This window comes from Monodon monoceros, unplaced genomic scaffold (assembly GCF_005190385.1).
Source record: "Monodon monoceros isolate NGI ecotype Baffin Bay Population unplaced genomic scaffold, NGI_Narwhal_1 Super_Scaffold_18, whole genome shotgun sequence".
NCBI classification, from domain to species: Eukaryota; Metazoa; Chordata; class Mammalia; order Artiodactyla; family Monodontidae; genus Monodon; species Monodon monoceros.
The window spans coordinates 144,754,330-144,779,158 of NW_021703774.1; the positions used below are offsets into that span (position 1 = coordinate 144,754,330).

A 24,829-nucleotide genomic window follows, 5' to 3' on the forward strand; every position below is an offset into this window, starting at 1 on the left:
CCAACAATGGCTGTGTTATCAAACAAAATATGTGTAATTCCTTGAAATGCTTCAAAATTTCCATTGTCTTCCTGCCTCCATCTTCAAGTTTTCTTTCCTTCTTTTTAGCTTTCTGATCATTTTTGGTTTTCTTCCTGCCTCCTCTGTGAAGTCTGTCCTGTACTTTTTCTCCTCTTACACTCGGGATTCCCTTCCCTCATTTCTCCGACAGCCCCATTTTTCCTGCTCACAAAGTTCCCTTAAAGTCTCTCTGCAGCTGACTGTGATTCAGTAAAAAACAGACACTCTTCTGCTCTCCAACCTGCTGGCCCTCCTGAAGCAAGAAAGAATGTTAATAGGGAAACCCGAAAATCTTTAATCTGGGTCCAAATATCAGAAGGAAGAAATTCATCTTGGCATAACTCTGAGGAAAAACATCAAGAAGAATTCTGCATTGTTTCCTTGTTAGAACTGAATCTGTTATTTTTTCCTACATTCCACACCTGGATTTCCTGCCTTTGAATCAATACTTCTTAATTTGTATTCATTACTCTTTTTTTTGTGTGTGGCTATAATGGGAGTGGAGGCAAAAGTTAAGGTGGAAGGAAAGAAAGGAAAAAAATCCCAAAGTGGTTGATTGAAGAGCAAGAACAAATGGGCAGGAAGGATAGTGGGGAGAGTGCAAAGCACAGCTCAGGAAAAACAAGCCAACTTCTTAAGTCCTCTAAGAAATGTTCTTTACTTTAGCTCCATTACCACTCCCTTCATTCCTGAGCTCTGAAAACAGAATCAGAGGGCAGGGATGGCTTGGAGGGAGGGGCATAGTGGAAGGGGGACTGAGAGCATCCTATGCCTCTAACTGCACCCCACCCCCACTGCCCCCAACTTCTTATCCAGCGAAGCTCTATGCACCATCAAGAATCAGCTTAATAGAATAAACCACTTAGGGCTGAAGCTCAGAGAAAGTCAAAGAGCCCACAATCTCCTTGCCTATTAAGCTTCTTAGAAGTTAGAACGCTGCTAAAGAAAGTGATATTGTGGCCATGCTACTTAGAAAGAACACAAGGATGCTAAGTTGGGAAGAGGGAGGCCAGTTTGGCGGTTTATGAGCATCAATCGATCGTTAACTACCGATGATGGGGCAGGGGGTGGATACTGGAGTGGGAGCAAAAGTGGCCAGCCGTGGGCTTCCCTGGTGGCGCAGTGGTTGAGAGTCCGCCTGCCGATGCAGGGGACACGGGTTCGTGCCCTGGTCTGGGAAGATCAGAGCGGCTGGGCCCGTGGGCCATGGCCGCTGAGCCTGCGCATCCGGAGCCTGTGTTCCGCAACGCGAGAGGCCACAACAGTGAGAGGCCCGCGCACCGCAAAAAAAAAAAAAAAAAAAAGTGTCCAGCTGTGAGAACAAGTGTTCCAGGAAGTCTTCAAGTTGAGATTGAGAAGGGTTTTTGTGGAATGTACGAATGGGATGAGAATCTAGATAGTGAAAAAGGATTTTTTCCCCCTTAGGATAAAGGGGAAAACACAGTCTTAAGCTTCAGGTAAGTAATTAAATAATAAGAAAAATAAAGCAACCTGCAATAGCTCCTTCCTAGCTCAAATTTCCCAATGATTCTAGGGATTCTGCCACTCCCTTATCCTCTCCCGAATATAGCTGGCCCACAGACTTCGCTGTTTGAGTGGCTGGCAGGGCAGAGGCCAACAACAAGTCTAGCCAAGCCCTTTATCCCAAAAGAAAGTCCTGATGGTTCACTGTCCTTTCCAGGGTAAGAGTTCTAGTTATTTCCATCCTATGCCTTTGAGGGCAGTTAAAAAGGGGGGTCACCAGGTGAGTTCTAGTCCTTCTTGCCCCAGCCCCATTTAATTGGAGCCAAGAAGGAAGGACAACATTGTGGGTACCAGCTCCTTAATATCAATCGGGAATTCTTTTGGCTATAGAAAGACCTGTCACAAACTGTACAAACCCATAAGAGATCAAGGCTCACTAGAGTTCACTGTAATGTTATCAAGGGTAGAGGTTGGGGGTCAGGGGAAGAGCCTGGTTCAAGAGACTTCAGATCTGTGCCCAAGCCCCTGTAATAGTGATTCTAGCTAACTCGTATTAAAGGCTTACTTTGTGCCAGGGCCTGTTCTTAGGACTTCCTTTGCATTTTATATGAACACATTTAATCCTTGGAACAACCCTAGGGGATTGGTACTAGTGCTAATTCCACTTTACCTCGAGGAAACTGAGGCACAGAAAGATGAGATGAAGCTGTCCTGTCTCAAGAGTTAGGTCTTCTAAATGGTGGTATCTGTAAAGTGCGAAGTATCCGAAAGGCAGGCACTGCACCGTGAGAAGCACTAGGACTTAGCAGACACTAAAGCATCTTCCCCCTTCCATCAAGGGGTACATTTGACAAACTGTTTTTTGTTTCATTTCATTTTGTTTTGTTTTGTTTTGTTTTAGATCATAACTAGTACGTTCCAGGCAGCACTCTAGGTACTGAGAACAGAGATGAATAAGACACAGTCCCCACCTCATAGAACTCACAGTGGAGACAGGGTGACAAAGGCTTGTGAGCGGCCAACAGATTGTGCCTAACAGCTGCTCACTGCAGAAGACTTCACATAAGGACGCAGCCTGACATACATATGTGTGGTACTGAGAACTGTGTCCAGCACAGATGAGCAGATACAAGGATTATTCTTATTCTTATTTCCTCATGAATCTGACCCACAGGCCTCCCTCTCCTGGGGTTTTCCTCCTTCCCATTGACTCTGGAGCCAGATTGCCTGGATTTGAATCTCATCTCTGCTATTTCCTGCTGTTGTGACAATGAGTACAGTGTGTTGCTAAAACGCTCTGGGCCTCAGTTTCCTCATCTGTAAAATGGAAATGGCAATACCTATCTCATAGGAATGTTATGAGGATTAAATAAATGATTGCCTGTAAAGCACTCAGAATTGGGCCTGACACCTAGAAAGCGCTCCAAAGGTGTTACTATTCTTATTAGGAGCGGCCTCTGTGCCTGTCTTTGCCCACAGTCATTTCACTCGCAATAAAAAGACTGAATTTAAATGCATCTGGTGTGGTTAGTTTAAGGAGGATAGGAAGTCTCTGGGACTAAATAGGAGGAGAACAGTTCCCTTGGGAAGTTGGAGGAATAACCCTGGAACTTGTTAATTAAGATCTTGTTAATGAATCTGCTTGTTAATGGTCTATTAAATAATCACACAGTGAAGTTTACCGCACAAGTAAAGCCTTTTTCAAATGCTTGCTCTTTCCAATCCTCCTGGCCCAGCTCTGACTTCTAAAGCTCTCCCCTAAGAGAAGGCCCTTCCAAATCCTTCCATATCTGACAAGGGCCTCTTCATCTTGTCCTACTCGCCTGTAGAGCATGGCTATTCTCGCAGCCTAGGATAGGTCTCCAGGGCAGAAAGCCCTCTTCACCTTGATTCTGCCTATCATTCCTTAGGCCGAAGCATTATGCCTCTGAGGCAAAACATTTCCCTCCTCGAAGTAGGATTAGAGTCACTGGCCCTGGAAACCGAAAAATAAAGATGCTCTGAACTTTGCTGAGAAGAAAGGCAGAGGGTACATTCCTTTCAGTGGGAATCTGGCAAGATAAAATTTCAGCTGAGATGTTACAGATCTGTTATAGAGAGGGGCCTGCCAACCTACGTTCACAAAAAGTCTACACAACTTTTGTCCCAAACTGCCTAGGAAAATAAACAGCTGCAGCCAGTGTCAGGGAATGCAGCCCCTCTATGGAGCCAACTTCAAGGATGAAACAGCATGTAAGAGGGCTCCCTCTAGGTTGAACACTCAGGTATTTCATAAACTACTTTAGTCTCCTAAGACCATTTTACTCTTTAGACAGATGTTCTTGGAAGGGGATATATATATATATATATATATATATATATATATATATATATATACACTATATATATATATATATATATATATAGTGTGTCCTTTATATGGTTACTTTTAGATAACCAAAACACATCTGTATTATCTTTTCTGATTCAAGAACCCTATAAGGCAGGGCAAAGATTATCTGCCACCTCCCGTTTTATACATGAGGAGCTGGGGCTCAGAGAAACAAAGCAACTTACCCAAAGTTACACAACTAGCAAATAACAAGTCAGAGCTTCTGGCTCTATGCTCCTGCCCCATCGCTGAGCTGTACCCAACGCCTCTATTCCTTGTCATCACTTCCCACTTGTAAATGTGCCACGAGGTGCCCAGCCCTTGGTGGATCCTGTGTGGTCCTTCAGACTAGGTCAAAGCGGGTAGAGCCAGCTGGCAACACTCAGCATAACCTGGCCCAGGAAACAGTGATCCTGGGCTCCCTTACTCTCCCAACAAATGTTTATTGAGCCAGGTGCTACACGAGGAGAAATACTGCACAGAGTCACACAGGGGACAGACATGGGCCCTTGGAGGTGGGACAATTAAGCAAATAATTACAATACAAAGTGATGAGTGTTTAAGAAGGGGCAAGTACGCTGGGAAAAGAACACCACCCCAAGTCCATTAGCAAGGTTGACAAGAGCAACCACTAGCGTACAGGTGTCTGCAGCCACCCGAACCTTGAACCAGGCCCCTATTCGCGGCTCATTTAACCTCCTGCCCACTGGCAGCTGCCCCCAGAAGGGTTAAAGCTTGAAGCAGAGAGCCAGCCTGCAGGTGCTGGTGACGGATTCTGACACCGTGAGATTCCTCTAACCCTTCTTTCTTTCCAAATGAGCATTCCAGCAACAGAAGCTTCAGGGGGAAGAGGAGAGAGGAGGCTGGCAAAAAATACTCTCCAGCCCCTTCTCGGCAGTATAACAGCAGTGAGAAGACAAGCTGGCTGGAGCCCAAAGAGCCCAAGCGCTCACCGGCCTCCCTCACATCTGGCTAAGCACCATGAACCCCTCCGCTGGGCCACGTCAATTACAATGCTGCACCAAGAAAGGGGAGGTCTGCGCCAATACAGTCAGCTGATCGGCAATAAGGGAGGGAGAGGGGAACAGCACGAGGAGGAGTGAAGGCAACGCGGGGAAGGAGAGGCAGCTGGCCAGATCCCACCCACGACAGGAGACTGGAGAAGGTACTGCCGTGGGCAAGCCCTGAGCGTTCACCCTTACCAGCCCCGGGCTCCTCAGTGGAATCCCAGCCTCTCCCTCTCCACTGTCTGGTCCTGACTCCCCTTCCTCCAAAGCCATACTCCTCTGCCAGAGCGTGCCTCTGAGACTCTCACCCTGGAGGAGGGGGTCATAAACTTTAAGGAGAGCCACCTGCTTGTCAATATGCAGATTTCCAGGCCACATTCCCTGTGATTCTGATTAGGAGGTCTGGTGTGGGCCCTGGGAATATGCATTATAAGTAACATTCTCCCCCATCCCCAACCCACCCCCTCCGCCACCACAACCACAAGTGATCAGGACACTGGTGGTCCTTAGATCACGTTTTGAGAAACCAGCCTTGGGGATTACTCCCTCTCCTGAAATCCCAGAGCCCTATCTGTCTGTTATCTTACATTATCGTTTCTTTTTCACATGTACATCCTAACTACTCACCTTAACCATAAGGCCCTCAAGAAGAGGAAGTATCATCTCCTAACTCTTTGACTCCCCCACCAACAGCGCAGAGCCCAGGGCTCTACACACAGGAGCTCAGGAAATGCTGTGCATGTAGAGCTACAACAATGGCGATAAGAGGCGGGGGGAAGGAAAACCACAGCAGAGACGGCGGAGTCCCGAGGCCCCGGCTGGAAGGAACTGTTTTTAGGACGCCTACATGAGGCAGGCTGGGACAACAGTTGGCTTCGCCTTCTTTTTTTCCTTCTTCGGTAGTCTTCGCACTACACTTCTAACCTCCCTCGTGCAAGTCAAGTCTGTGCAATGCACCTCCCATAGGAAACTTTGCCAAGAAATCCTGCCAAGAATCCTGGGTGCGATGTGGCTTAGTTTAACGGCCAGGAAGTACCCTAGATCCTGAGATCCATCAGGTCTCCATGCAGGGCAAAGCACCTAGCTGAGCATGACCTTTAGTATAAAGCTTAGGGCACTTAATCTATCCCACTAAACATCAGGAGGGTCATGGTCCTCCTGCATTCAGCAAATACTTCCTGAGCGTCTACTCCATCCCAAGCATGGTTCTGAGTGCTCACGGGTCTTAAGATATCATATGTCATCAGAAAGTATTTTACAGTGACTGATCTTTAGAAAGTTACTTTAAAAGCAAGACCCTACATGATACTGGGCCTCAGAACCATATAAGCACCAAATGGACATTCTCAAGAATGCCTGGCTATAGGATGAAATATAATAGAGACCCAAGGTCAGGTCTGAGGCCCTGGTAGAGAGAAATTCTATTCTTACTCACCATCATGAGCAATCCTTGGAAGCTCCGGAGTTCTTTTTTCCGCATTCAGATGCCATACTTGGTCCAGAAAAGCATACTGCCACACCTAGCCTCTTTGAATACGTAACTCCTTGATTTTCAGATATCAGCTTAAAGGTCACTCCCTCCATAAAGCTATCCCCGACTCATAGACAAGATAGGTGCTCCTGCTTCTAACCCCATGGTGTTTTATATTTCCCCTATTAGAGTAGTTTTCGCAACATCCTGCAACTGCTTGTTAAGCTTTCAGCTCCAGTAAGGCAGCGACTCTAATCTGTCTTGCTCATCATAGTATCCCCAGCACCCAGCACAGTGTCTGGAAGGACACACGTACTTAGGAAATACTGGTTGCATGATTAAATGAATTGATGAGTGTATCATACTTTCTATCAGGTTGGAAACTGAACCATGCCTCCTGTACTCTGCAGTTTTACCCACAACGCCACCAAAAAACACCCAAGATGAAGCAGCACCCTTCCTTCTGCAGTATCAGTATTTTATAGATGTAGATCGGAGGCTCACAGGATCACCCCAGTACAGATTCCAGGAGGCATTTCCCATGATCTGAGATGGACACAACACTCCAAAGCCGATGTAATGTCACCAAGAGCCTGACAGTTATACCAGCCAAAGCCACGATGCCAGCCGTCACAGACTGGATGGTAAGATCTCTTTCAAGTCATTCAACTTCCAGAGACCCAGCTTTTTCATGAAGAAGATATTAGGTCCTTCAGCAGCAGGTACTCTCTTTGAATAAAGAAACAACAACAATAAAAAGCTACCCACGCCGTGATGGGAAACTGGAAGAGGAGGGCAGCATTTGCAAGGAGGCACCTCAGCAGTTAGGAAAGGGTTAAGAGCACATGTCTGTCTGGGACCTCTTACCCGTAAATCAGCCTTGACTGCTGCTCAGGCTGAATGAAGCCCCACCAGGTTGGCCTGTCAGGAAGGAAGCCCATGCGTCCAGACTTTTGTTGTTCTAAGGATTTTTTTTTTTTTTTTAATTTTACTGCTCAGGAAGGAAGCTGAAGCCTAGGCCCAAACTGCAGTCCTGCTGATTACTTACCCTCGCAGGCACTGCTGCCTTTACCTCCCTATCTACCTCTCAGACCCAACTCTTTCCTTTCCTAGAGTTCCTTCCTATGACTGTGGCATTTGGGCCTAAATCCCAGACTTTCCACCCTTCTTTAAAAACTCAAAATTAAGAATGTTCATTGTTTCCCTTCCTACATCCCATACGTTTCTGTGTCTGTGTGGAAAGGACTGGGGACTGGGAGAGAGGAGTAGGTGCTCTATGATCTACAGAGACATTTTGCCCCCCAGAGTGACTTGAACCCCTTCTCTTAAATGGAGCCGTGAAGGAACAGATGGGGATTGAGGTGTCAGACAACTGGCCTCCAAAGGTTATTTCTACTATGTATATATGTGAAACCTATATTTAAATAACAGACTCAAATCCAAGGTCCTCAGGCAGAGGGTCAGTGTTTCCCACTCCCATCCTCCTACTCCCCACCTCTCCTACTGATGCAGTCATTCTCTGGTGTTCCCAAGCCCCCTGGGGCTTTCTTTCTACAAAGAGAAAAACACTGAGTTTATTTGTGCGCTCAGGGTAATGGACAGCCCTCTTTTACTCCTAGGAGAATGCACACAGACACTATGGAAGAGGCCTATCCCCGCCCAACCCTGCCCTCCCCTTCCCCTGCTAATCTCTCCCCAGCAGCCCCCTGCCCCCCCCCCCCCGGGCTCAGTCCTGCTGCTGTATTTCTCTCCTGACCTACAAGGCCTCTTCAAGCCCCTTCCTAAGCCTCCCCCAAGCAGAGACAATCCATCATGCTGTGGGACTGTGACACACACAGATGGGGGAAGGTTCACAGATTTCTCTCACACAGGCAAGAGGGGAAAAGTGCCTGTATAACTTAAAATCTGAGGACATACTAGAAACTCTGGGACTCTGAATTCTAATACTAGTCAAACACCATTAAAGCAAATCCTATTTTATATGGCCCAAATTTCTAGCACACACAAATTCTAATGGCCCATTTATTTCTAATAATATCTGATAATACAAAGTTCCAGAATAAGAAAATATGATGAGATTCAGATTCTCTAACCTGGGCTGCTGCCTAGATATCTAATCCTAGTCAAGTCCCTTCCTGACTCAGAGACTCAGTTTCTTCAACTATAATATTACCTTGCTTCTTAACAAAATGAAGGAAGAGAGAGGTCAGAGGGCCACCAGGGCTAATCCTGGTGGATGGATAATAATGCAGGGAGGTGAAACAGCTGCTATCACAGAAAAGGGCTCTGAGCCTTTCTCCCTCCCTCTTCCACATCGCCATAAGGCATGAGTGCATGAAAGGATCCTACATACATGCTAGTCAGTAATGACCCTGTGTTTGTCTACATCAGTGCTTCTAACAAGGAAGATTATACCACCAGATTGTCCTTGAAAATAATAATAGTCATTATGTATTGCACACTTAGTATGTGTGAGGAACTGTTCTAAGCATTATCAGTGTGCTTAATCTCATTCGGCCCTTCACAACAACCCTTTTAGGTTGTGTAATTCCCACTTTACAGATGAGAGTACAGAGGCCCAGAGAGGTTAAGCAATTTGCCCAAGGTCACAGAGCAAATAAGCTAAAGGATCATGATTTTACTCCAGAGGCTGAACTCATAGCCACTATGTTATATTGCCTCCCCACCTTTGACGTGAAACACCTTCAGGTTGAGGCTCAAAGGGGCAAATACAATATTTATCCCTCTAACAGGTATTTATTATGCTAGGCCATTCTGACTCAGTGTGCATCAAACTCTGAAAAGCAAGGTCAGGTGAGAGCAATATAGGATCAGCTAGCACCTAAATGGAAATCATATACCTGAAAATAAAGCAAAGGTCTCTCCAGGGCTGGCCCTTGCCCCCTCCCTACAGCTTTCTGACTGTCTGCTGCTCTAAGATGGATGCAAAGCCATAAGTCTCAGCCTGCAAATGAATTTCAGTGGAAAAAGACAACCCTCATCTGGTGAGTCACACTAAGGCTTACCGAGCTTGGTTTCTCATGAGACTGTACCAAGAGGTTCCTTCTTCACCCATGCAGCTCTAGACTTTCCTAAAGCTCCGTGTCTGCTGAACAGAATGTACTGGATGCAGCACCATGTCTCCCCCCAGAAACACAACTTTCGTTTCCTCTAGGTCATCTTCACTCAGAACACATTCCACAGAGAAAATTGCCAGTCAAATGTCTGAATTGCCAGATGCTTGTATGTATCTACAAAACTCCCACATCACTTGTCTGGTCCCAGCTGCAACCAGGATCTAGGTAGAAACCTTTTTTCCTAAAATACACACCCAAAGATCTATTTTTGTAGACTCCATGATAGGTGATGTAATGCTGTGGGAAAACATTTGGGTAGGGGATAGACTCCAATCTTAGGTTTCTAGAGAGTTAGGAGAGAAAAGCAAATTTTAAATTATTTTTTAAGTTATGAAAGTTTTTTAACCAAAATAACACAATAAATCTGTACTTGAGAAAGGTAATTGCACATCTCTTAAAAAACTCCCTCCCTACCTCCTCATCAAAACTCAAGGTATATAAATTATTCCTTTCTTTCCTCAAACCACTACACCTTTCCGATAGCACAGTTTTATGGATACTATCCAGTGCAAGGCTGAAGAGTGGCAAATTGATAAAAACTTAAAGTAAAAGTTAGATTATAATCACTACCATAAATTTATTCAATACTCAACTAACACTTATTGAACACTTTGCTGTGATTGGTACTGATTTAGTGCTAAAATTTTTTTTAACACTGAAACTAAAATGTGATTGAGATAATAGAAAAGTCTGATCCATTGGGTAAGGCTGGAAGGGCATGAATTACTCCTGTTTGCTTAGCATCTACCAGGTTCACTGATTCATACTACAGCCTCTCATTCCTCCAGGCCTAAACCCATAGCCCCAACTCGGGATCTCTTCCTGGAAAAGGCACAACGGAGTGACTAAGTAGGTGAAAGTTCTTTTGCAGAAAATTCTCCTCCTTGCCTCAAAGAGGTATTTAGAAATTTCCACTCTGTAGCACACACTTTGAGGTTCCAAAGGATAAAAACACACTCTTTTCAACCACAAATGCCACAACTTAAATGGCATTTTAAAAAAAATTTAAGGCATTTTAGCTGCTATGTAGCAGTACGTCATCCTTAGGTCTGCAGCTCATCTCTCTTTAGGAGGGGTAAAATGGCACTGGGAAATGTTGCCGAACTGTGTGAAGAGAATATTTAAATGCAAAAATTATTGTTATTTTGGTGTAAAATCGTGTGGGTTTTACAATAAAATGTAACATCACTCCGAATCTCAAGTATTTATAAAGAGTACATTCCAACATGTGTTCTGATATTTTTTGACCAGAGGGATGTGGTTAAAAAGAGTTAAAAATATGAAAATCCATCATAAAAATATAACTCTATTAAGTGTATTGTCACTCCAAATCCCGAGTATTTACAAAGGCTCTATTTCAAAGTGTGCCAATATTTATTAACCCGGTGGGTGTAGTTAATAAGGGTTAAAAATAAGAAAAATCAATATAAAAATATAATTCTATTTTTTAGTTTCCTCTTCCCTGCCTAATGAGGAAAAGGGGTGGGGAGGGAAAGCAACTTTTGTTATTTGGATACAATGTGTGTTTTTTGTTTTCAAACAAAAAAGGGCCACCAAATAATCAACCTGGGGCCACTGACCGGAAGGCAGCCCCGGAAAACTTCCCGTGGGAAGAGTTCCAGAAATTGCCCAGACATTAACGAGCCCCGCTGTGCTGGCTGCGAGCCTCAGACGGTCAGAGGTGACCGCGACTCGCCTCGCCCGAACACCAGCCATCCTGCCGATTCACGAACCCCGGGACTTGGGAAACATTCCCCGGACTTGAAAAGCAAGACGGACGGGGAAAACATTTCGAACCTACGTGAGAAACCTCAAAGTCCTCGGATGCCGGTGGCGACGCCAGATCCATATGCGCGCGTGCACACGTCCATGCCCCCGGCTCGCCGCGCCCCGGAGCCCTCCGCGCTCCCTCCTCCCACTCCCGCCTCCCCACAGCCTCGCCCCCCAAGCCTCCTCCCCGCTCAGTGTCCCCTAGCCTCTTCACTCCGCTACCCGCCCATCTGCACCTCCCGCCGCGTCCCCCGATCGCCCCGACCTCCGCGTGGGCGCGCCCCCTCCTCGGCCACAACCCCTCCCACCCCCTCACCCCGACCCCATCTCTATGCGGCTCGGACGACGTACAGGAAACCGGCCCAGGGCTCGGTTCTCAGTGCGACCTGGGGGCGCTGGGCGTGGAGGGCGGGGCGGGGGTGGGGGACCAGGCAGCCCTCGGGTCCCGGCCGCGGGCGGCGGCGGCGGCGGCGGCGCGGTGCTCGCCCGGCCCCGGGGTAGCGCCCGGCGTTCTCCCGCAGCCTCCGAGTCCGGCCGAGCGACGGCGAGGTCACCAACATTTCTGAAACCACTTGAACGCCATCTCCGTGGCGGAGGCTGGGGGTCCTTTTCAAGTGAGCCAACGGGGCCCACGCTGTGGTCCTTCCTCCCCCCTCGCCGGCCTCGCGCCTCTCCGCGCCCCCTCCCCCAAACGATCAATTACTAGCCACCCTTCTGCCGGGAGCGGCGAGGGGCTGGCTGGCGGCCGCGAGGAAACGGCAGCCCGGATCACTTCTGCATGACAATTGATGGGAGGGAGGGCGCGAGGCAAGGAGGGAGGACGGCTGCGGTGTCCGTTTTCTCACCATGGTGATTAGGCATTCCGGCCGTGCGAGGAGGCAGCCGCCGACCAGAGCGGCGCGGCGTGGAGCGAAGGCAGGGGAAGAGCGGGAGCGGGAGCGGGAGCGAGCCCAGCCGCCGGGCGGGCCAGCGGCGCGCCGAGCCAAGCCAAGCCAGGCCAGATGGCTCTGCAGCCATCAGGGACTGCTCCCGTCCAGCCCGGCCCCACTTTAGCTGTGCAAACATTTCTTTATCCCAACAAGACAATTAAACCCAGCAGCATGAAAAGGAGTCTCCATGACTGTGTTGGGAGTGAACAACCAGAAACAACCACACACATCACAGGAGTCCTCGCCCCCTCCTCCCCCACCCACCCCAGATGGGGAGGGAAAAGGGACTCCGCGAGAACCCCGGGAGCAGCTGAGCCGACAACCGGGCTAGGTCTGGGCAATCAGTACAGAGGGCACCATCTGACCCATCTTTCTGATGATTTCTGCACCCTTTCAGAGTGGTCATCTGCTCCAGCTACAATCCAGAAGTTGAGCCTGGTGACCTGAGAGCCGCCCCAAACATTCTTCCCAGCAAGAGCAATTCTCCTAAAAGCCCAGATCAAGGTCCCTACCCAGACGTAGTCCTGGGTAGTCCCAGAGCCCTTGGGAAGTAGCCCCCCTAACACCACCCCCATGCTGTGGCCAGCCCTGCTCATTCCAGGCTGCCCTGGGCCTATGTGGGCTCAGCTGATTTGATTCCTAGGACATAGGGTCTTCAAGGATACGTGCCATTGTAAAGACACATCTCAGAGTCAAAATACCATCTCTCCTACTCAGGGCTTTTCAAATGTGAATGACTTCGAATATATCAAAGATGAGAGCAAAGCAGAACATCTGGGAACGGCTGTGAGTCACAGGGTTCCCTGCCTACCTGTGAATCTGCCTGACCACAGGGAAGGGCAAAGAAAGAGGGCCACTTGGGGTCAGTGTCCAGTGCCCATCTCTGAGGTGAGCCAGAAGGCAGGGCCGCTCATCACTTCCCAAGGGCAGTTCTGATTCCTCTCAGCCCTCAGGGCGAGCATGCATCCTAGCCAACTCCAATTGCTGTATCACCCAGACAGGAATTGGGCACAGGAGAGGTCTACAGAGAACAATCAGGAAATGCACATGATAAGAGCCAGAGTGCTAAGGCGGTAATAAATGTATAGATTCTAGCACAAGGCAACAGAGAATACTTATTTTCCCTTTTGTTGTAAAGTTTCCTTAATGAGGAAATGTTTATTTTAAAAGCCCTGGGAAACATATCTGTAGACACTTCATATGTAAGACACACGTGGACTATTCATAATTGGTCCATAAATTTTCACCTCATTTCCCTGGACAAGGAGACTTGGAGACGGGTTCAGGGCATGACAATAAACGGGAGTTACCTCAGTCCCCTTCCTGGGGAATCATGCATCCTCCACGAATGGCTTCTCACAAAATACTTCTCCCTTTTTCCAGGGCACATAAGTCAGTCCTGTTGAGTAAAGGCTTCTTTTTTCCATAGAGCCCAACACCTACCTCAGGAATCACCTGTGATGCCAGGTAGATGAACAGGCAAGCAAACTGGAATCATCTACTAGGAGAGACAATACTTTACCCAAATAGCTACATTTCTTTCTACAAATATGCACATTTAATCACAAAAGAAATCCTGCCTATCAGTACCCAGATTTAAGGAAAGAACACGTGTGCATTACACCATGTCTGCAGGCCCCTCTTTCAAGCGCTCTCAGATGTGGACGTATCTGCATATGGATGCAGTGTGTGAGCAGGGGGAGGCTGCGAGAGTAAAAACTGCCAGTGTTTCCACTGTAAAACTGATATTTTTCATTGACTTAAAACTCAGTCATAAAACTTCTACTCTAAGTAAGGGACACACACACCCACACTCATCCCACCCCCCAGCAAACCCCTAAAGCTACATGCTTATTTAGGAGTTTTACTGTTGTATTTAATTAAAACTTTTTTTTAATTTTATGAAAAACATTTTATTTATATGAAGAGAACTGAAAAATCAGTCAACCATATCAAAGATTAACTCTAAATTTTAAGTATTACAAAACATAAAATATACACGGTTAATTTCTGGCAATCTGGGCAAAAGCCACTGTATCCTATCACTTTGCTCTTTTGAACACTTTCTATCCTCTCTCTTCTTGCCTCCCCACCTCCTCACTGCCCCATCTGCCCCTCAAGCTCTCCCCTTGGAAGCAGTCTTGTATACTGTCACTCGATTATCTGAGAAATATTACTTATTTCTAAACGGTTCTGTAGGGAGGACCTGAAAGGCATCTAGTGGGAATAATCAGGGCTTCTAACGGCCCTTAAATATGTATTTACATAAAACAGACCATAAATATTCCGACACACGTCGGCATATGACAGGAGCCAAGAAAGCTGCAGCAGACTTTGTCATGGTGCCTCTTCGACCCTTCCTTACAGAAAAATGTTTCCCCAGCCTTCCAAATACTCAAAATCAAAAGCACAAATGCTCCCCAGTACAACCCTGTGAAGGCTGCTATCCCACCCAAGGGAAGGAAAGGAGAAAGAAGCACAAATCCAGGGTTATCACAGGGTAACAGTCTCCTATTCACTTTGTACCTTTATTTCTCATTTAAGATCAGTCACAAATGCAACTCTAGATAATAATGTGAGTGGACAGTCTACACTCACAGACACGCCTACAGGTCTAATGTTTGTGTAAGAGAAAAAGGAGAACACAAAATACTCATTAAAGAAAGGATATTTTAAACAAATAAAAGGGGAAAGGGCTCCAATTTATACAACACCACAGTTTGAAGTAAAGAAGTTTCCCCACCCTTCTGATCAGAATCTCATTAATTCCAAGGTCAGAATTCCATTTCACTTTGGGAGACAGACTCATTTAATTTTTCTCCACCCAGGCGTATTCCTGTGTGAGGGATCCATCTCCATGGGGGATGGCACCCCTACACAATGCAAACCAGGCAAACGGAAGAGTTATGGCTTTGACACTCAGAGGGGAATGGATATCCACATCTATGAGCGCTGACCTGACTAACAAGCTTCCTCCTGTTCTGGGTGTCTGAGACAGGTTTGGGCTAAAAAATGGAAAAATGGAGACAAGCTGGATTTGTTAGGAGAGAAGAAAGGAATCTTGACCTCCAGGTGTTACTCTGTGGCATGTTAGTTTTAAGAGGATTTCATATTCAACTTGTGTTTGGAGAAAAAAGGAGCAGAATCTGTCACACCCGAACCCAGGACAGTTTTGGCCAGAGGTCAGGTTAGAGCTCGCCTTTATCACTTGCACTTCGGCAAATGAAAACTAAACTACACTAAACTAAAACAGACCGATACAAAGCCAATCCGTGTTCAGCAAGTATATTCCTAAAGCAGGGTCAGCGCGCGCACACACACACACACACACACACACACACACTCACACATCAGCTGTACAGAAAGGGAAAGGTGGAATAGGAGCTAAAGCAAAAGAGAGAGAGAACATGGGCAGTTGTGCTGTCAGATAGCAGCCTTCTCCCTTAAGTGGAGAGGTCTTGGGCTTACAGACGCTGACATAAAAGACACACTTGCAACATATTTCAAAACCAAAGAGCGATGGATTTACAAGGCAGGTTGATTTTATGATGACTTTTATTGAAAAGGTACGCTGGGTTTAGGCAGATGCCTTTTAGCGCAGGAAAGTTAACACAGTGCCTAATTCAAGGAGACAGCCTGAGGAAGCAGTGCCGACAGGGGAGAGAGCTGCAACGTCTCTATTACTCTCCTTGGCATCATAAAGAGAAGAGAAAAAAATGACATTCGTGGTGGTGGTTATAGAGAGGACGGGAGCACAAAAAATAGAGAAGAGGGGAAAGCAAACCTCAAATGTAGTTTTCTTAAGAAAATAAAATGAAGCAAATCTTAGAACAAAGGATCGGGTGGAAAAACACCCTCAGTTCATAAATTCTCACCAGTCTTGAAGAAAACTGCTCTGTGGGGTCTACCCATAGTCCAAAAGCTTCAAAACACAATTATTTTCTGATTATATTAGAGGCGAAGATGGCAGGGTTCAACACTCCTACTCTACAAGTTCCAAGTAAAGGTTTAGCCCCAACTATTAGTGAGTGTAGCCGGAGCCCAGCAAGGCACTTGGAGAACATGACAGAGCTGTTCCCTAAGCAGAAATTAATAATAGTTGTGAGCATCAAATATGGAGCAGCCACACAGGCCAGCTGTGTCTACTCCTAAAAGGGAGCCCCTGGATAAGCACCCAGAAAACCTGTTAAATCCCAAGAGAAGTCGACTTTCTAGCCTTGTGATTGCAAGGAAAACACAGCTGTTTGAAATGCTTTATGGTGATTGACGACACCTTTGTCCTTCTCTGAAAAATAGCCTGATTTGGAGTTGTGAAAAATACAGTCACGTGGAGTCTGCTGGATGTGATAACAATGGAAAAACTAAAAAAATAATACCGAGATCAGAGAAACATAATGAGGATAGCAAAGAGAGGAGGGATGGACGGTTTCTTTGAGCCCCCCAAATTCCCTAGGAACCTACACTTACTAATGAAATGACATTCACTCCGGTCCATATACAGCACCCCCTCCACTCCAGAGCCCCCAGAGAATAAGCCAATCATGCCCTGGAGGGAAGGGCAGTGCAGGCCAATGTGACTCTGGCTACCTTCAGAAAAACATTTCCTACAAGAACTATCAATGCTCATTGACAAGAGACAAGTAAATGTCAGCACTCCACAGCTATTGAATGGGAGGGAGTCGGCCCTTCCCATTACTAGGAGCATGAAAAATGCCACCGACCTGTTGAATCCTATTGTAAGGCAGGGCTTACTGGGGTTAGGGGAGGGCTGCACCAAAGTACTTACATCTGTCATTCCGATCCTCTGGGCTAGATGAGGCTTCCCGATCCGAAATGAGGCCAGAGACAGCAAAAATCTTCTTCCCAGTGTCGTCAACCTTAAGTGAACCGGGGGAGCTAGATGGCAGCTGTGTCCCAAAGTCATATTCCTTGCCATCTGCATCTGAGAAGCGCAAGTGGGGAGACTCTGTGTCATGGCAGTTTTTAAGTCGCTTGGCCGGCGTAAAGGCTGACTGATAACTCTCCCGGTCCTCAGTGGAAGCAAAGGGACGGAAGGCCCCCACTCCACTATGATTCAGCATACTGATTGGGGTGCAATCTAGATTTGGGGGGGCGAACTGAGGGTGGAGGTGTAGTAAAGAAGGGGGAAAATCACGATTGGCAAAAGTGCCCGGCACCCCACCTTGCCGATGGTACATAGAGGCAAAGGTGTAGGAGCCATTGGTGAACGGAATATGCACGTCCTTGTCTACCGAGACAGGTACACCGAAGGGTCGTGGCTGCTGACAAGGGATGGAAGCATCACGGCTGGCCTCAGCCGTGGACGCCAGGACCATCAGTGCTGGGGATGCCAGCGGGTTGGGGAGGTAGGATGAGTTCTCCATCTTGAAGGCTGCCCGGTGTAAGTCCATCGGAGTCTCTTTCTATGGCCGACGTCACACAAGAAGCAGTCTTCCCTGGGAGGGAGTGGCACCTGGGATCAGGGCAGGGAATATTACTGGGGAATCATCCCCTTCTAAGACCTGCGGAAACAGCAAAGAGAAAGAAAGAGGGGGGAGGAAGGTCAGGGGGAGGAAAGAAAAGGGAAACCCCAAGTGATCGAAACACCATCCTTCTGGCTTACAGATGCTCGGGCAAGAGACACCACAGGCTTTAGGAGCCAGTGGGCAGCAGCATCAGACCATTTTCATTCAGGAAAATCAATAGACAACTTACTGTGATGTACGCGTAGCTGACTTTGGTCCCTACACGTTCCGGGTGAAATGCGCCCGAGCCCAGCAAAGGAAAAAAAATCATAAAACCTCCAAATACAATATTCCCTGAGCAAATGAGCTTTGGAAGGCCAAGTCACCCAGTAGATTAGGTGGGGGTCTATATTTTAAAGGGCTTGCACCTGCATACACTGCTCATGGCTGGCCTGGTGTTCAAACAGAGACCAGTTTCTACTCATATGACCCCCTGCATCCGCATCCTCTCTTCGTCTTCTCTAGCAATGCCCTGAGACTGAAAAAAATCCTAAGTCAAGCACATCTAGATCATGAACACCTCCACGTGTTAGTTGGTACAAGTCGTACATGTGGATAAATCACACACACTGGCACATACATTAACACACATCTTCATGTATCATCTAAGACTGTTTCCAGAAAGAAGTACTATGTGAAGAAACAACAGCAGCATTATTTTTGATCCACACCCCTCCCTAATCATATAGGCTTTCTCTTTTCTGAGAAGGAACAAAACCTTCATCAATAAAGTGCCTGGCGTCTCTGGCAATATTTAAAAACATGACGGGTGCCTTTGGCATATGTTCTCTGGAAGCGTCTGTCTTCCAGGGGCAGCAAAGAGCTGATTGGTAATTTTAGTTACTAATGCACTCACTCTTAAGCAGATTTGTAAACTGCCTTGAGTTTGCCATTGCCATTTAGAGCAAAATGTTAACAAAATTTCTGACTTGCTTTCCTCTGCTTACTGGCCCAGTCAGAGTTGATGTCCGCTAAAGACCCCTGGAACAAATTGTATTTCAGAAAGACTTCTTTCAATTTCCCTTTTAAATTTAGGTTGTACATTTTCATAGCCACTGATTCTGTTTCAAAATTTATTTTGAGTAGGGGGTGGGAGAAGGGCTGTGTATGAAAGTCAGGATAACAGAAGATGAATACTAGGACTTATTCGCTTCAAGGATGTACACTAAATAAAAACTTAATGAAACTTAAAGTGTAACCAGAAAGCACCATCTGCTACAAATCATAACCTCTAAATTGAGAGTCATGTCTCAAATAAAATTTACCCCCTCCCTTAAAAGAAACCCACCTAGATAAAGGAGTATCTCTGATATTCCCTCAAACAGAGTGACCTCAGTTAAGCAGTAGATGGATCCTCCCGGCTTAATGCAGCGCATAGAGAGTATTTCCTTCTCCCATCCTGTAGCAGACATGTCAATGACTGTTATAAATTGGGAAGATGAGTGCACACCATCAGACTGCTTCCTCATTTGGCATCTTTCCTTATAGACATCATTGCTAAATTACCAGATTATGTATCTCACATTAACGGATTTTTCTCTCTCCCAAATTTTAAATAACTTTCCTGTCAAGTTATAGCAGTGCAGGGAATGATCTGCCAAGGACAGCCAGTTAGGCTGACAAGTCTGGGAATCCTGTTCTTGGCTGTTTTCAAGTCAGATTAATGGTCATACAACACGGATGCTCCGAAAGTGGGTCCAGGGCTGTTCCAGGGGTTCTAAGCAGCTCCTCACAACAGAAATAACAAACTACTTGTCAAACAAGCAATACTATATGAGGCAAGCTAGAGAAAAGGGCAAACATAATACACTAGGGGTGAGGGGAAGGATGTTCCCCCCCCAAAAATAACCATCACCCAGAGGATTCGCTTTTTATTTTTACTTCCTGGATCACCTCATTATCTTAAATGAGTTTAATAAATTAGTAATCTGGCAACAGCACTGGACACTCCAACAGAACACAGTGAATCACTCAAACCTGGTTATTCATTTGAAACTTCATTATACTGAAAAGAAATCAACAATATTTTCCCAGGCCACATCTCTTTTACTCCACTGTGTGGGCGTTGGTCTCTGTGGGGGAAGGGGGAGTGCTTTTTTTCTTTTCCCTTTTCTTTCTTACCCCCTCCTCACATTAACAACTTGTATAGATGAGGCTTCAGCAGACCACAGTCATTATGAAAATCTATAGTTAATACACTCCCAATGTCAAAATGTCATGGGTTTAAACACAGAACCCCAAATAAGAAAACTGACCCTCTTAATTAAAAAAATATGGATTGTAAGATAATCAGCTTGATGGAGCATTTGGGTGACTGTAAAGAACTGGCCAAAGGGAAAGTAAGTAACTGTTACTTTTCTGCCTCTATGCTGATTTTTTTTAATTTAGCACTGCGTGCAAATCCAGATTAAAATAACTCCAGCTATTGATCTGAGCAGTGGAATTGACATTAATTTTAGTTCACTTCTCACTTTGCAAAGGGATCAATAGGAAGTAATAACAGCTGACATCCCCGCTGAAAGGAGGAGAAAGAAGGGCTGAAGACAGAAATCGAAAAGCAACCAAATAAATCATCAGCTACTTTTCCACGGCATCAGACAAACTCCAAACAGATTGCAAAAAGTCTTTGTTGAATTAACTAAACAAGGAGGAGGGATCAATCCACGAAGCTAAATAAATTGTCTGGCAGGCAGTGAGGTTGGACGGAGGGACTAACAAATACTGAGTTTTTAAAATTTCAAATCCTTGACGTGATGGGTTTGGTTCAGGGCTGTATGTGTGGCAGTTTGCTAAATCACACACCCGACCCTGGTTTAAAGTGATTACAAAACGCCAGCTAACTGAATAATTAGTGAGATCACTAATTGCGTGGTTAAACATGCCAGAACCAAGACAAATGAAACGAAGAAGCTGGCGTTTGGAACATGAACATGTCTGAAACTGGGCTGATCCGCAGCGCTCCCCGCTCTCCAGCGCGAACTAGCCACTTTCCCATTGAAAAACCGAAAGCCTGAGAGAAAGTCTCAGAGAGCGAGCAATCTCCCACCCCAGCCTCTGACCATCCCTGTCCAGCGTCTTTCCTGACCCGCGCCGGGGATCGGTGTAAAAGGAAGAGGAGCTGCGGCTGCTTCTGCTGCCCTGAGCCAAACCCACTTGCAAATGACAGCCACAAAGAAAGCTGCAAAAGCCTCTTTCCCGGAGCCCGAGCTCTGAACGCCCACCAAACTACGACTCTGCTGGTAATTAAAACGCACACACAGCCCCCCTCTGCTTATTACAACAGGTGACATTTTTGTGGTCTCTGAACCGTTTCCAAAAGCCAAGAATTAAAATAATAGAACAAATTAAACGATATTTTTCCTTTGCATAAATAAACTTTAAAAAATTAACAGGCATCTTAAAAAGCAAAGAACAGTGGGAAATGGGGCCAGGGTGGTGGAGGGTTGTGAAGAACTCAGGGAAGATTTTTTTTTTTTTTAAGTTCACAGACTTCTCCGCTTGAAGAGAATTCCCGAACGCCAAATGCCCAGGGGGTATTTGGAAACACCGCTCTAACAGAAATATTTTACCACCATATGCACGAGCTCAGGAAGCAGAAGGCTAACACGGTTCCGTGGCTGGGGCCAACGCCTGCGATTCACACTTGGCCTGGTATCTGTCCCAAGTTTGGGCCCCGACTCAGGCCCGGCTTGGCCAGCGGGTGGGAAGCCAAGACCACCCGGCCTGTCCGAGAGTGCGGGGCCGCGGGGCTGCCGCTCAGCGAGCGGGGGCACAGTTCAGCCTCTAAGTCTTCAAACCGGGAAAACCCAACTCTTTTAGGGAAAACGGAGGAAGAAGAGGGGAAGGCGAAACCTGCATAAACTTAGGGCCAACGCAGAGCCGAGCCCACCACTCCTCGGCCTGACCTCTCCCTCCAGCTCTCGGTTGCCTTTGCACAAACAATACTTTAGGTCCCAACAACCTCCGCACGAAACATCTGTTTGTAACTTTGGGGAACCGGGGCTCCAGCCAGGCAAGAACCGCTAAGTGCGACGGGCCCTCGTCCGCGGCCGGGTATGACCTGCGGGGCAGGAGCTCGGAGGAGGCTGCCTTCGATCAAAGTCCAAGGACCTCGTGCCCCTGCACAGCCCCGCCCCGCAGGTCACCCGGGTCCTGTCGCCGCGCGCCACTGCTTCGGCGGGCAGCCACCAGGCTCCTGGATTGCGGGGCTCCTGCACAGGCGGGCCGGCGCGGGGCAGCCGGGCCCTGCCGGTTCTCGGACAGCGGGCCTGGAGTGCGGGAGGGAGGGCTCTGCCTCTCGCGCCGCGGCCGCTCGGCCGACGCACACGACGCGACTCGCAGAACAGGTGTGTGGTCCCCGCTCGCTCGGCGCCCGGCCCCGTCTGTCACCGCCGCCCTGTCCTCGGGCTTCCCCCACTCGCCCCGGAGTACGGCGAGAGAATTGACGCCACTTTCGCCGGGTTTCCGCGAGCCGGTAGGGATCGGCACGGAAGACGCCCTCATCGCTTTTCCTCGACGCTTTTTCTGCCTTTCCCACCTCGGCTCATTTTCCATCTGCGGGAAGAACCCCCGAGACGGGCAGAGGAGGAGGCCGGCACCCCTGACCGCTCTGTTCCCTCCTGCCTGACTCGCCGCTTCCTCCCGGCCGGCCCTTTTTTTATCTTTATTTTTCCTTTCTTTCCCCTTTGCCCCTCAAGCCGAGTCTGGTGCGGAGGCGAGAGGCGAGACGTGGCTGGTGGGCATCGTGGGCAGAGAGTGCCCGAGTCTTCCCTCTGAGCTGCTCCAGGGCGGGAGGCGGCGCGGGCCAGAGACCCCAGACTGCCGGCCCGGCCCGGCCTGGCAGGACTGAGCCCCATACCGAGAGCCCCCGCCCCATACACCCGACCGGTGCGACGCGCGCCCGGCTCGGGGCCCGGGCTCTGGCCCTCCGCTGGAGCCGCTGCCGGGCTCGAGAGAGCGCGTTCTGATCGGGAAGCGAGAGCTCTCCCCCTGCCTTCGGGTAGCCCGAGTCCCCGCTACTTCTGGGCTCCCGCGCGCCGGGCCGGCCGGGGTCCACCCGGACCTCGAGCTCTTGGAGGGGCTCCTGGAGCGGAGGACAGACCGGGCATCCCCTCGGATGGCCTCACCACCGTGGGCGGCCTCGCCCGGGGGGCCACACGGAAGCTCTCCGCCCAAGTTTGTTGTGCCCTGGAAGAAAAGGCTTTCCCTTACAAAGCACAAAGGCGAAACGCCCAGGCGGAGCCCTGAAAATCCCGGGGTTGGGGAGAGGGGCGACCAGAGGCTCGGGAGCGAGGTGGCGGGCCTGGCTCCGGGCGGAGAAGGTCGCTCCGCCCGGGCTGACGAGCGCGGCTGCGGTGGCCGCAGGACTGCAGCGCCCGGCGTGCTCGCTGAAAAGTTTTGTTCTCAAGTCGGAAGAAGAGAAATTGTTACTCAGTTTAAGGCAGGTCTAAGATAAAAATAAAACTACAAAAAGAGCCCCGCGCCGCTGTCTGTACGGCGGTCCTCCCGCCCCGCTCGGTGGAACCGCTGGGAGAGAGAGTCCCGGCCCCGAAAATCCCGGGAGACCTCTCACGGGTCGGGCTGCTCTGAGACCAGGCCCGCGGGCCGAGCGGAGCGGGGAGTTTACCCGCTGTATTTCGAGCGGTCCACCTCTGGGCCAGCACCTGCCTCCTTCCTGCCCGCGGGGGCTTCCCCAACCCCCACCTCCACCTCCTCCACGCCCTTCACCCCCGCCCCCTCCAGGAAAGTAAGCCGAGCCCCCGGAGGCCCCAGGTTTCCAGCCTCTCCCCGGGTACCCCACCGGGCAGGCCGTGTGTTGTGTGGGGGCGGTCGAGGTCCTTTCTCATTCGGATCGCCCCTTCCCCATCCCGCCAGCAGCCTCGGGCTCCCCGCTGAGTACCACCCGGCCCGGGCCCAGCCGGAAATCACCGCGGGATCCACTGGGGAGCCGGGCAAGAGGGCATTCTGGCGTCCGACCCAAACAAAGTGGGAATGTGGCTTATTAAAAGATGGAAAAAAGGAGTCCCGCTCTCTTCCCTCGCCGCCCCTGCCCCCTCACCCTTCCTACTTGTCCAATTCCCGCGTGTGGTCCCTCCCCCTCGCACCCCCCAAATAAAACACATTAAGGAAAACTCAAGACGGAAAGTTTGACTGAAGCAGCGCATGGAGTGCGCAGGGCACCGATGCCGGGAGGCACCGTCGCGAAGATCTGAGACGCGCCAGCCCAGATCCCAGCCCCTTCCCCTGTCGGGAGGGGGGGGGCGGGGAGCTGCCCGAATCCCTAGGAAACGAACCCGGAAAGTTAGCCAGGTTCCTGAGCCAGCCGGCTGCCTTCGCACCCACCCCTCTTATGTACGCACACGCATCCACACCCCTTTCTGGTCTCCATACTTGCCGTGGAAATTCCTTGGGAGAAAGGTCGCACTTTTCAGGACACGGAGGGAAGGAGGCGGTGAGTGTGGTGCATGAAAAGTCCCGGGTGCGCAGAGCCGGCGGAGGCAGCGGCGGCGGCGGCGGCGGCAGCGGCAGCAGCAGCAGCAGTAGCAGCAGTAGGCGGCTGGCCCCGGGTTTGTGTTCGCGAGCTGCCTGGGATTGCATGTACAGATCAAGAGACTCGGTTGGTGTAAGAGAAGGAGCAGTGCTGCCTCTCAGCGCTGGCTCTAATCAGTGAATGAGCCTCCACTCTCCCAGGGACTCGGAGACACACACGCGCGCACACACACACGCACATTCACACTCACACACATACAGACACTCTGAGCACTGAATACATTAGGGCACTAAGGGACTCTGGGAAATGGAGTCCAGAGCCAGGACACTCCTGGAGCGCAGACCTGCTGGCCTTCGCGAAAGAGCTCGAAAGTCTTGGGGTTTCGAGACGTTGTGGAAACTGAAGAGAGCTCCTGGTTTTGTTCACATTTACGCCCCTTGAAAGATCTCAGTAGGTGGTTTGCTGTCCTTCCTCTCTTGAACCAAAAGCTACCAAGAGTAAATGGGCATCTTTAATACTGACACCCACTGCAGCTGAATGACTCCCAAATCCTGGCTCCCTCATAAACTCTGCCTTTTTCCCAGAAAAATCTTACCTATCACTTT

The 24,829-nt window shown here is 48.8% G+C and overlaps 1 protein-coding gene across 3 annotated transcripts in view; it reads right to left on the reverse strand.

Moving 5' to 3' along the window:
- RNF220 (ring finger protein 220) overlaps positions 1-24,489 on the reverse strand; it is a 223,181-nt gene extending 198,692 nt beyond the window's left edge. The window contains exons 1-2 of one of the 3 annotated variants that reach the window (XM_029227360.1): positions 24,129-24,489; positions 16,996-17,731 (exon numbers count right to left, since the gene is read on the reverse strand). In XM_029227360.1, the coding sequence (XP_029083193.1) occupies positions 16,996-17,620 (625 nt within the window). In that variant the 5' untranslated portion in view covers positions 17,621-17,731; positions 24,129-24,489. Of the gene's footprint in view, positions 1-16,995; positions 17,732-24,124 lie in introns of those variants that run through there. The other 2 variants (XM_029227361.1, XM_029227359.1) reach the window with 2 other exon arrangements.
- Between the last annotated feature and the right edge of the window lie 340 nt (positions 24,490-24,829).